This window comes from Vicugna pacos, chromosome 20, assembly GCF_048564905.1.
Source record: "Vicugna pacos chromosome 20, VicPac4, whole genome shotgun sequence".
Classification (NCBI taxonomy): Eukaryota; Metazoa; Chordata; class Mammalia; order Artiodactyla; family Camelidae; genus Vicugna; species Vicugna pacos.
Window position 1 is genome coordinate 428,451 of NC_133006.1, and position 13,083 is coordinate 441,533.

The 13,083-nt window shown below is 40.4% G+C and overlaps 2 protein-coding genes and 1 long non-coding RNA gene across 2 annotated transcripts in view; all 3 read left to right on the forward strand.

Annotated features, from left to right (window-relative positions):
- LOC140687542 (trafficking protein particle complex subunit 9-like) overlaps positions 1-13,083 on the forward strand; it is a 518,046-nt gene that overhangs the window by 351,095 nt on the left and 153,868 nt on the right.
- Positions 1-13,083, forward strand: part of LOC140687533 (uncharacterized) — a 119,051-nt gene that overhangs the window by 36,256 nt on the left and 69,712 nt on the right. Inside the window, exon 8 of the mRNA XM_072944649.1 lies at positions 219-342. Coding sequence (XP_072800750.1) covers positions 266-342 — 77 coding nt within the window. The 5' untranslated portion in view covers positions 219-265. The remainder of the gene's footprint in view (positions 1-218; positions 343-13,083) is intronic.
- Positions 9,785-10,968, forward strand: LOC140687552 (uncharacterized). Its single transcript, XR_012061934.1, has 3 exons — positions 9,785-9,885; positions 9,969-10,194; positions 10,731-10,968. It is a non-coding gene; the product is annotated as an uncharacterized lncRNA (long non-coding RNA).

Below are 13,083 nucleotides of genomic sequence, written 5' to 3' on the forward strand. Positions count from 1 at the left end.
TGTGGGCATTTATAGGTTCACTGAACCCCACCAGCCCCTCTTGCCCCCATCGGAGATGGGCTTTCTCAAGCACAGTGCCCCTCCTGCTTGGGTGGAAAACGCTGCTGGTCCTTGCCTGGGGCCGGGCTGCTGCAGGGCACTGAATCCCCGAGGCACGGCCTGTGAGACACGACAGGAACATCTCTGCTCTTGACTGGGTGCCTCCGTTTCCCCTGCAGTGTAAAAATGCCGATGACTGAGTTAGAAGCATGCTTCCAAGCTGTCCATGTCCTTGGCATCCAGAAGCGGAGCCTGGAAGCTTTCGAATTTATCCAGAATGCGGTTTACATTCACCTTCAGCAGGTGAGTGTATGTCCTTACACAAGTGGAGGAATTACTGCAGTTTTCCTGGAACTTTCTCACTACAAGTCCATTTGATTTTTCTGTGCTAGGATTCAGTATGGCCTGCTAAAAACTCTGGAGTGAGATCTTGAAACCCTGATGAAGAGCATTATTTATTTCATTTCTCTATATGATACTCTTTTACTTTTAAAATTCAGAATTTTTGGTTGTTTCAAAAATTTTTTGGGGGGGTTGGAGAATCATGTTTACTCTTACCATCTTTGCAACCTGTTGCTTTGTGCCTCTCACCTGTCTTCTGTCACTTGTGAGGCGGTTCCATTTGTGACCCTGTCCGGGTTGTTCATGTTATAAAACATAAAGCCTGTAAAAGTACAGTCCCTTTTCCTCCGAAGACATTCCACAAATACTCCTTTAACCTGGGTGTGGTTTTAAGAAGACAGAATCTTTAGAACATGTCCTTGCAGGTTGCTAGTGCAAAATCCCAAAATCAATAGTCTAGCTCAACATCTAAAATCTTTCTAATTTACCTTGGAATTGTATGGATAAGTGAAGCAGTTTGCTAAGAACTCAGACCAGGTTTAGAATACAGGTTGGTGTAGCTCAGCAGGTCCTCCCAAGCTGATGCTCTGCCAGAGGGCGGGGCCGAGGGGAGAGGGCGGGTCCTGCCCTCCCTGAGGTGACAATTTCATGGCAAAGACTTTCACCTGGTGAAGAACTTGGAGTTTCTTCTAAGAAGAGTGGGTCTGAAAAGAGTCCAAAAAGCGCGGGAGTGGCACAGTCCCATTTGTCTCAAGTAGGGGAGAGCGGCTGTGGGGCCACTTAGGAGACTCGTGAGTCCAGGTGGGCAGTGTTGGTGGCTTCCACTTGAGCTGTGGGACCGTCAGTGTTTAAAAGCGAACATATTGAAGGCATGTTTAGATGGTAAAAAGGAAAGGATGAAGGCTGGCTGTGAATGCAGGATGGAGTAAGGCCCAGGTTTCTGGGTGGATTAATGAGGTAAATGATGGTCCTTCTGTGCTCTGAGGAGGGAAAGCTGCAGAGGGAGTTCTGCGGAAAACTGATGAGTTCAGCTGGGGGTAAAGTGAAAGGTTGTTAGATGTGTGGTCTGGGAGCTCAGGTGAGAGCCAGTAGTGAGTAGGGGGAGGTGAGAGGGACTTTCAAATAATTTTGTATTGTGAACATACAAATAAGTATGAGTAATGACACATTTAACACCTCTATATTCTGGATTTAAAGCCCAGTAACATTTTGCTATACTGACTGGAGAGGTTCTTAATATTTTTTAATAGAAATTAGTAGAAACAAAATAGTGGAGTTAGTGAGCATCTTAGAGTAGATGTGTGTCCTTGTATGTATTTTTATACCTCATCTGTTTATAATCACAATCTACAAAAAGTTATCTTGCTTAGCATAAGAGTTAAACACAGGGACGTGACACACATTGTTGGGGGTTGAAGCTGATCTTCTCGGGCAAATTATGGACCCTCTCTTTGCCTTAGTTGCATCGTCTGTGACTGCCCCAGGGCCCCTCATCACAGCTGATTTCCTAGAGTAGATGTTGGGAGGGAGGCTGCTGAAGGGAGTAAGAGGTGGCAACTGCTAGGGATATTGAAGAGAGACAAAAACAGATTAAAGCCGATAAACTGAGTACAAATACCCTCTAAATAGAAGGAATCCCGCAGTGTTTTGAGCCGCTTATCATAAGGGAAAGAAAATCACTTGGATCCAAAGCTCTTGAGCATATGAGTATTGTGGGTGGGAGGGTGTCATTATAAAAGTGTTGAGAAAAGGCCTCTTTGTTTTCCTTGACATTACCAGTAAGGATGGGGAGCAGAAGCGAAACCCTCTGCTTCACAGTTGAAGGTGCTGTTTTGTGCGAAACTGACCAAAGTTTGGAAACCAGTCATCAGCGATGCTGGCAAATGAAGAGGCTTCTGGATTGGGTGGGGCACTTGCTGTGACTTCCAGGTGACCTGCTGGCTGGGGGCTGTGTGGCGGGCAGTAGTTTTGCAGGGTAGCCCGGGCATAATCCCTAGCTCTGATGCTGCTGGTCTGATTAACAGACCTGGGCGCAAACTGTCCTAATGGGGCAGCTCGGGATGTGGCCCTGCCGTGCTGAGAGCGAGAAGAGGGCTCCCCTGAGGAGGTGTCCCTGCAGAGACTGGAAACGTCCTCCTGCAGGGGAGGAAGAGCCTCTGAGCAGCGGGCCGGATGCACAGGCAAGACCAGCATGAGCACTGATGTTTCCGGGAGCCGGAAGTCATACAGTGGCCCAAACGGCCTTGTTCCTCAGAGACTGGAGGAAATAGATGCTGAAAAGGCAGGCTAGGGTCAGACCCTCTGGTGGGCTATGAGTGACAGGAGAGGATTGTTCAGGCAGGCATGAGACAACCCTGTGGGCGTCCCAGCTGGGGCGTCACGCCGAAGGGAAGAGCAGAGTTATAGACTTTGCCACTTATTAGCTGTGTGACTTTGAGCAATATCACCCCACCTCTCTCTCTATATATCTTCATCTGTAAAGTGACACAGTGACAAGGTCGTGTCATCAGAAGTATTAGCTTAGCTCTGATCCTCTTTGTCGACTCCTGTCAGTGCTTCCCTGCAAGGTTCTGCAACGGCTGCTTTTACCCTGAGACGGGAGGGCATAGAGGGACACTGTAATACCCGAGGGAAGAAAGGGGTTGCTTTAAAAGCAGACATGTAACATCCTGCAGCTGCAGACCTGCAGGCAGTTTGGTTGACTGTCCTTGAGAGGACTTTGGAGGCCTTAGCGTCGTCTTAAGTCTTGTTTCCTCTTGGGGACCGGATTTGCCTTTGGGGATTGATGTTGAAGATTTGAGCTTCTGCAAAGTTGTTTTCAGAGATGTGTATATACGTAAAATATCATATAAAATTAAATGATTTATTTAACGTGTGCGAATTTGTAGCTGTTAGGAACAGCTCTGTTGGACTGGTCTCCACGGAGGACACCAAGGGTCAGCAGAGCGTACAGGAGGGCAGGCAGCCTGCAGTGCTTCTGCGGGGTGTTCTCCCCAGCAGGGTGCTCTGCTGAGTTGAGTCTTCTACGAGTTTTGTTGCCAGAGGAGCAGACAGCAAATTAATGAGTTCTAGAGGGATTGTATAATGACAGGAAGAAATAGGAACCCGGAGATTTTCTGGACTAAAACACGCTTTGGTTCCTGATTCAGTGTGTTCCATTACAGAATTGATGAGTTGTGTCTATTCTGGAACGTCATTGAAATAAACGTTCAGCCTATATGTTAAGGGCTTTGTTTAATTTGGATGGAGGACTCGAGCCGGGATGACAGCCTCTCAGATCACTCTGAGGGACTGCTCCCAAGAGGTAGGGGAGGAGCTAGGATATATAGAAGCTTACAACAAAGACCAGGTAATTGGAACAATAAAATATTGCTTGTTATCTAAAGAAAACCAGATATCTCAAGTTCAAGTATTTACTGCTTTTCTATGTATGGTGAGAAGCAAACATTTGAGTCATTGAATTCATTCCTTTGGCAAGCCCCTGGCTATCTAGGGCCAGTATCCTGTCCTTTCTTACTCTGAGTCTGCTCAGAGGGCACCACTGTGAGTGGCTGAGAGGCCGGGCTGTAGGCATGTACTCGCTGGGGGTTGGCAGCAGCCGCTGATGACTCGGATTCAGCATTCTTTGTTTACTGTCATGGTTGCAGTATTTTCATGCACATTGTAGTATTTTCATTCACAGTGCTCCCACTTGGTCCTAAATTTGACCAATATTTAGAGAGAAATTTCATGACCAATTTTGTCCCACGGTGCTAGGATGGCTCATTCCTAGTTCAGGTGAAGAATCTTCTAAGTTGCCATTCAAGGTGTAAGTTTTTTTTTGTCAGACCCTGTTGATACTAAAAGTTCTCTGGATCACCTGTCTTACTAGTCTATTATGATACAGAAAGTGTTTACCCATCTTTGCTCATTCCCATAAATAGAATCACACTATTATATTTATTTTATTCAGGGTTATAAATTTTATCTGTTTCTTCAAGATGTTTAGCCATCATCCATCTTGTGGGCCTAGTTACACATTGGGAAATGTAACAGACAACAATTTTATAAAATAGACAGGATATAAGTAATACAGCTAGTAACGTTAATAAAGTCACGAGTAAGAATTTAATAGTCGAGAAGTTGTATTTTTGGGTTAAAATTTTGCTTGTGTTTCTGAGTTTGATCCTATGAGAAAGTTCATATTTATGGTCAGGGTCAGAGCAGGTATTAATTGGCCAGTTGAAATCTCCCACCTTGTAAGATCAACAGTGGCCTAAACAGAACTATAAATTCTTTTTAGAATAACGTTTCTGAGGGCTATCTAATTAGAGCCTTGGAGTAGGGAAACCCACCAAGGTAACACAGAAGTACTAGACATAGGTAATTTATCATAAACTTAACAATTGGAGTAGATCATAATCAAAGGTTGGAGAAATTATCAAAGTAATTGGTATACAGTCCTGGTCCGGTGTCTTGGGTCAGCTGTCTAGCTCAGATGTCGTCTTCTTCTCATCCTGGTCTGGTAGCTTTTTCTCCATTTGGGCATTGTTTTAAGGTGAGCAGCACTCGATAGGCCAGTGCAGTGCAGGGGATGTTTCAGATAGGAAATGAATCGGAGACTCTGTTTCCTTCAGCTTTGGTGTGTATGGTCTGGTAAAGAGTACCTGAAAAAGGGTCCTTCCATTCAGGTTGGAGACAGTTCTTTAAGTCATGCCTGTTGCAGTATGTATAATCCCCTGGCTGCAGGTCATGGGGCATTGGAACTTTACCCAAGGATAGATTTCTGAGCTTCAGAAACAAACCTAGAGTATCCTTTTCATAATTCAATTAAACCTTACAGTAATGTGACATGACAGCAAGGAATAATCTGGGAAGTGTCTTAGTAAATATGGACCTCAATTAACAAAACTAGAATTTAATATCCAGTAAAATATAATTTATTTTCTCTCTTAAGTTACCCTCAGTTTTCTCAAATATAGCCAAATCAAGATTAATTTTTTACAAGTTAAGTCTGATTATTTGATCATATAGGCTTTTTTAAATTGGCTGTGTTGGAAGTTTTAATACGGAGTCTCAGGGTAGAATGTTAAGGTTTGCTAAGGCCAAGAAAGACACGTCAAGGCTTTTCATGGGTTTCTGCCTTACAGATTTAGGTAAATTCTTTTCTCTTTAAAATCCTTAAAATATCTTTATACTCCTATATCTGTTAGGAGATGATCTCCCTAATTTGTTTGATAAAGCCACTGGGGACCTAAGTGTTTTTAGTCTCTTGAGGGATCAGATAGAGAGAAAAGATAAGTGTTCCAAGTGTGATTACATAGGTATAATTTATCAAATTGCTGTGAACCATAACTAGCTTAAGGAGAAGAGATTCTTTACGTCTGGGAAACAGGTTAAAAGCCAGTAGTATTTCAAACAATATCAAAAATTATAACCATATTCAGCAGGTTAATCAGTCCCTTGTAACTAATTCTTTTAATGAGAGTTTTCATTAGAACTTTGAAATGTCTTACCCAGTTTAGTTCAGTGCTATAGTGTGAAATTTATTAGGAATCAGTAAATCTCCTTGAAGAGAAAGCATTTTGCAAAACCATCAGAAGAAAACAATTAACTGTCTATAAATGACAAAAATTTAAAAGCATGGTTAAACACCGTTACACTATAATCAATAAAGAAATCTGTTCACTATACCCATAATTATCACTGGTAACATTTCAGATATACCAGAATTTTAGGGAGTCCATATAATTTCTACAATATCTATATTAATAATATTGTCTCATTCAATATAACCTTAGAAGATTTATGATTCATTTGACAATTCCATGTTATTTAAAATGCCAAATGAAACTTTATAGTTAAAAATCTCTCTTTGGGATGTTTCAGGGGCCTTCTGTAGCATCCCAAACTTAACTGGAGATTAAAAGAATTTTAATTAATTAAATTAATTTTTATTTAATTAATTAGAATTTTATATTTGGGGAGCTTTTTGAAAGATTTCAGAACACTTGATCAGATAAACATATAGATCACTGTAAAGTAGTACTAATTCATTAACAAGAAAATACGTCAAAAGTAAAGGCAGAACAGATCAGCTAAGTGGTATAAGAAGTTTTACAATCTGTTACTGAAGGAGGATTAACATTTTAAGAAAATTTTTTCCTCTTAACAGAGAGAAAAACAATTCTAATCTTGTACCAGCTTACTTCTAAGATTCATTTACGTTGCCCAATTTGTTTCTAAACTTAGCCAATTCTGACCATGTACAAAACTCTTCCCTCAGGGTTCCTTTTCCACAAGCCTTCCACAGCTTTCTATACTTATATTAGTGTGTCCCTTATTTTTCTTCTATTCAGAAGTAACCAGGTTCAGGAGAAAGTCACTATTTTTCATTAACAAAATATAATTCCATTCTTATATCTTCCTTTACGCATTTATATTACTTTCCTAGGATACTGAGATCATTCCCTTACTAATAGAGACTATTTCAGTTTGGCACCAACCATTTATTAATATTTCTATATACCTTTAGTTTCACTGTAAGAGGAAGTTAAATGTTAAGTAATTCGTATTTCAATGTTATTTTATCTGAAAATGGCATAGCTATTTAATAAAATCTTGTCATTTAACTTAATTTAGCACAACACTAGAATTTAAAGATACCAGACACTTAGAGATTATCTTAAACATACATTTTAAAAATATATTTTAAATATTTACCCAAAGCTCTCATCTCATTTGCATTTAATTTAATTAAAATTTTACCACAGCACATTACTTTTATTTTTTTTTTGACAAATCTGCAACAGATATAACAGGATCTTATTTGACTTTCATTAAACCTAGGTACAGTAAAGGTATTATACATAATATTGATGACTTTAAAGATGTCTATATTAATTAGAACATACTTAAACTAAACAATATCAAATATTATCTTAATATTGCATATTTTCCATTTCACATGACGCTGAAAGTCAATTTGTTCAGTTGTTATTTTAAAAATACTTAATGTTTAAGCTCTTATATTTTTACGTCAATTAAGCAGAGCTCTATGACTTTGAATTTTTTTTCTTTAGCAGTAGAAATATCTCACTTCTATAATGTGTACACAGGCTTATAATCAGAAAAAAGCTAGAGATCTCATAGCTTCACTTTAAAACTTACTTATAAGATAGGTATAATAATAGTTGGAGTAAGCTGAATTTGCTTGCTCAAATCATTAAGGCTTACTATTTATGAAACAGACAGTTAAAATTTCTTCACAATGTCTGAAGGACCCTTCAGAGTTCTGAGTTCTAATATGCCAAAAATTTCTTGGCCTTAAGGTTTATTTCGTTGAGCTAATTAGACTCAGTCCTAGGTCACTGTTTGTTGTATTTATATTTCTGATGTGCAAGACAAAGACACTGTCTTCCAGGTCCCCAGAGAACTGCTCTCTCACCCAGGCCGTATTTTATCTCCTTAAATGGCATTTTTGTATCAGTGAGAAGAGCTGTAAACAAAGAATTCCATGTTTTAAAACTTTAAGGCTTACTTAAATATGTCTTCCAAAACTTGCATAAGGCATTTAGTAAGATCTCTTTTCCTTGTGTTATAAGTTAAACCCAGGGTAAACCTGTATTTTTTTATTAGCCACTCAAATTAGTTTTTAGTTTTACATTATATTGGACGGCTTATGTAACTATATTGGTTTATTTTAATTTGTTCAATTAATATTTTCAGAGGGACAGATATGTGCCTAGCCTTATAATACCAAGAAGGGGAAGTGTTTTTCCTCTTAAACATATGTATCCCACAACACAAGCAAAAGTTTTGTATAAAGACCACTTAAATATACCAATTTCACAAACTTTTATCTCAATTTTATTAAATCTTATACCTTTAATTTTTATATTTATTAAGTTTAATCAATAATTCTTATTTCTAGAAGGAGTGCCAGAAACCTTTTTTTGTGTGTGTGTGCATTGTATATAATTTTATAGAAGTCTCTAGGATGCCCAAGATTCAGCCAAAGAGCTTAGGCACTTCTCAGTTTTTAATTTCATTAATTGGTCTGTTATCCCAATTATTGATCAAGTATTTCAGTCTATATATACATATATTTCAAACTGTGGAAAGTAAAATGGGCTTGTTTGAACTTTAATCTTGGGGGGGAGTAGGTGAACTCTTTGGCCCTTTTTTTTTTAACTTTACGTTGTGTAGTATCAAAACCCTGTATGTAAATCCAAAAATGTCCATTTTATGTATTTGATTCAAAATAACCATATAAAAATATTTATCCTTTTGGGATAAGCCACTTATTTTTTTTTTCGACATTTTTACAATCATTTTTCCAGTTATTCAACCTAATTAACATTAATTATTCTAAGTTTTTATTAGCATATCTAGAAACATTTATCAGAAAGGAAAACACAAACGTAGCTTTTCAAACCAGTTTTATTTTTTTAACTAAGTTCTTAGGTTAACCATTAGATATATTTTTCTACATTTAAACTTGATTTTAATAGAAACCATAAAACAACTGTTTATAATGAGATCTCTTTAAACTTTCACCAATTAAAAAGTTTTTCCAAATTAAAAACTCCATCATATGGCCGTCAATTTATATACAAATATAATATATATATAGTGATTTTAAACCAATAAGATGCAGAGGCCCTTCCACATGAGAGTCGGGGTGTTGCCTAAATAAAATTCAAAGGTTTACTCTCCAAAAGCTAAAAGCCTTTGTGGTCCAGGCTGATGCAACAAAGTTTAAGATGGCAAAATATCTGAAAATTGGTACTATCAAAGAATTGCTTAGAATCCCAATTTATTTGCGTGGCCACCATATGTACACAATACTTGAAACTTTTGTATGGTGGAGTCCAAGGTTTCCTTTAAAAAATAAACTAAACATACATATACATACATACACACACTTAAAACACCCAGAGAAAGATAAAACATTTACATTTCAAGGACACAGGAAGAGAAATCCAAGTTACCCCTAAAGGGGATTTTGTTTTTATAAGTTCAGAGTGCCAAAAAATGTTTTTATCAGGCCTGGTTAGTTATTTTCAGAGTGAGTTTTTTTTTTCTTATTCCCAATTAATGTTGTAAATTTTGTATGTACATAAACCTGGCTGGGGTAATAGTTGGAGACTGGCAATCTGTCATTTCTTTTTCTTTTCTTTTCTGTTCTTTATTTTTTTTTTGAAAGTTCTATTCCCCATTGTAAGGTCGGGTTCTCAGAATAAATTTGCTAGTAAGATTTCCCACAGGGACAACTCTGTGTCATGAAGTCTTTGTGTCTACCACTCCTGGAAGATTCTCTGTCACCCGAGAAAGCTGTTACCAGCCAGGAGGATGGTCCGAATTTTGGAGTTGAAAGTTTCCTCATAAGAGTTTTACTTTTATCCTGAAAAATTCAATGGAGGTAACCAAATTGAGGAAAATATTAGACCAGACTCTTACCTAACCACTCAGTCCTGAACCCAGTGTCTTTCAACTTGGACTCACTCAGGATGTCTCCACTGGGTGAGTATTTTCCTCATATGTTTCCACCAGCCCCACTTTGGACATATCCTCAAGGTGGATATTTCCTGTTATCTTTCAACCAGGCCCCACCCAATATGTCTCCACTGGGTGGGTAATTCACCTCAGGTTCTTTCAACTGGAGGGCCACGTACCTGGATACACCGCCAGATAAACTTAGGATCATCAACCAATATGTGAGATCCGAGAACCAAGAGAGACTCACCCAAATTCATCTGGACTCCCCGAGGAGGTGGATGGGCACAAAGGGCCACTGCTGGTACCAAGGCTCCGGTTACTTGGAGAGTTCAGGTGGAGAGAAATCTGCTGTGGTGCTTCATGGTGTCCAAAACTGTTGACTGAAATACATGTGCAGCCTAAAATTTAAGAGTTATGTTTCATTTGGCGGGAGGACTCGAGCCAGGATGACAGCCTGTCAGAACTCTCTGAGGGACTGCTCCCAAGAGGTTGAGGCAGAGCTAGGATATATAGGAGCTTTACAACAAAGACCAGGTTGTTGGAACAATAAAAGATTGCTTGTTATCTAAAGAAAGCCAGGTATCTCAAGTTCAAGAATTTAGTACTTTTGTATGTGTGAGAGGAAGCAAATATTTGGACTCACTGAATTCATTTTTTAGACAAGCACCTAGCTATCTCGGGCCAGTAGCCTGTCCTTTCTTATTCTGAGTCTGCTCAGATGACACCATTGTGAGTTGCTGTAGCAGCTGGGCTGCAGGCCTGTCCTAGCTGGGGGGTGGCGGCAGCCTTTAATGACTTGGTTTCAGTATTCTTTGTTTACTGTCATGGTTGCAGTATTCTCATTCACATTGTAGTATTTTCGTTCACAGACTGATTATGGATAATCTGCAACCTTGGAAAGCAACCGAGATGGAATTACTGCAGGTACCTTCTGCTTTAATAAGCCGTGTGCAAACATAAACAGGGAGGAAGCATACACTTGGATTTGGAGGTGTAGGAAAGGGATCCTGCACATTGCAGGAGAACGCAATGCAGAATTCCTTAAGTCCACCTTTCTTTACTGTAGTGGTTTCTGAGAACAGTTTATGGTAATTAACCAACATTGACAAACTGCACAAATTGCATTTAAGAGCTGGCCGGCTGAAACTTGTGTATTGGAGAGGTGGAATTCAAAGGCAAGTGGTCAGGTGGATTGGAGAGAGATGGAGCCAAGGCCTGGGCCCAGATTCCGGTTTAAATTGCCATTTCTTCACCATAGGGCCTTGGAATAGAATTCAAAATCTCTTAACCTGTTGGTGAATCTGTGAAATGGGCATAATATTCGTTTCACCCTGGGATTGTTGTAAGATCTAAAGAGTATTATAGCACACATGAAGCACTTAACCCACTGGCACTTAGCAGTGTTCACTGTGTGGGGCCGCCCCGCTTAGCATGTGTCAGAGCCGTAAAGGCAGCATTTGTCTGTTGAGGATGCACTTGCAGCCCCTTGGCTAGGTTATGAATTTGGTGATTTCCTATAATCCTTGTAATTCTATGTGCCATGGACAGTTATTTTCATGGACAGATGAGGAATCTCATGGTAAAAAGACTGTATAATTTGCCCAAAATCAGACCATAATTTTGGGTGCAGAGGCCTCGGTTCAGCATGGGCCCCTGGGCCTTCTGCCCTCTCTGTTCAGCACCAGAGCCAGATATGGAGTCGGCTGTTTCCCTGCCCAGAATATCCGGCAGGCCGCAAGACACATCTGGCCCTGTGCTGCTTGAGCAAAAACTCCGAAGGAGAGACAGTTACAAAAGGGATAAACATAAAAACAGACGACAGCAAATTGTGATCAGCTCTGAGAAGGAAAGGAACATGTCTCGCCGTGCAGAGCTGGGAGCTTTCCCGTCTGGGCTGCTCTGGGGGTGTTCATCTCAGCTAAATAAGTTCTGCTGCTGCACCAAGGCAGGAAGGTAGGGCGCGTGTGGCCAGGTAGACAGGGCCTCGTTGATCATACTCATTCCCCATTAAGCGACAGTTGTCTCGGGCACTTAACTAATAAACAGATGTTGGCCATAATCATCACGCACTTTGCTTGGTAGTTTTATTGGCCCCAGCATTGAGATGAGGTCATTGAAGCTGGGGAGTTTGCTGCATGCCCGTGATTACCTTGCAAATACCCCAACTGTTCTTTCAATCTAGACTGGTGTGGCTGTCATGTCCCAGCCCTGTGAATGGCATCGTGTAGCTTCTCCCAAGTGGCCCAAATGACTGACATTGATATGCTTAATTCGTTGGAAATAGTATGTGACAATAATAGAAAAAGGTAGTAAGAAATTGTTTGGAAAACTGGAAAAAACCTTTTCTTCCCCAGCTGGGGGAGCGTAACCCGTATCACTCACCCTACTCACTGCCTGTCACCTCCTCCCCGCCGACTCCGTGTTCATAAGCCACACTGAGTCTTGGGAGAACATTTTGCCTCATGACACTTTTGACTAGGACCTGCAAATTCTTTGTCCCTGGTTAACTCTCTCTTCAAAGCCATTCAACTTTTTTGCAGGCTCCTCCACTCAGATGTAAGAATAGCCTCTTTAAACTTCTTGATGCAGCTCCTTAATGAAGATCTTGTGATGGAAACCTAGCCAAAACTGGGATGTATGCATATAGTGACTGCAAACTCAGCACTTTGTTAGTTCAGAATCAGAGGGGTGAGTGACTCAGGAAATGCTTTTTTAAGGTAACAAGGGGAAAGTGAAAGGACGCAGGCTGTGTGAGAAAGAAACATCTCAATCACAGCCAGTAAGGCACCTGTGTTCAGGATGGGGTGTGGCGAGTGCAGAGTTCTCACAAAGAAAATAGTGGTGTGATGGGAGCGAGGACAGTTGGGTACTTTATTGGGGAGGAAAAAAAGTGGGCTGAACATTTCCTTGTTGAAAAAGAGGATTGTGACAAGATGTGCTTGTATTTTGGAGAGAAGGGTTTTGTGGGGAGAAGCCTAGGAGTACGCTGTATGTCTGGGGAGTCAGCACAACAGAGCAACACAGAGAACCGGGCAGACCCCAAGACCCATGCTGGGGGAGAGACTGCCCACCAATTGGAGCCCTGGAGGCTGCTTCTGTCCCTTAGCTGTGGCCTCAGACCTCCCTTCACAGCCCAGTCCTGTTGATACAAGAATAAAAAACGTTGGGCATGAGAAGGGCTGTGTCCCAGGCTTTCATTGAGCCCCTGGGATGTGCCCCACC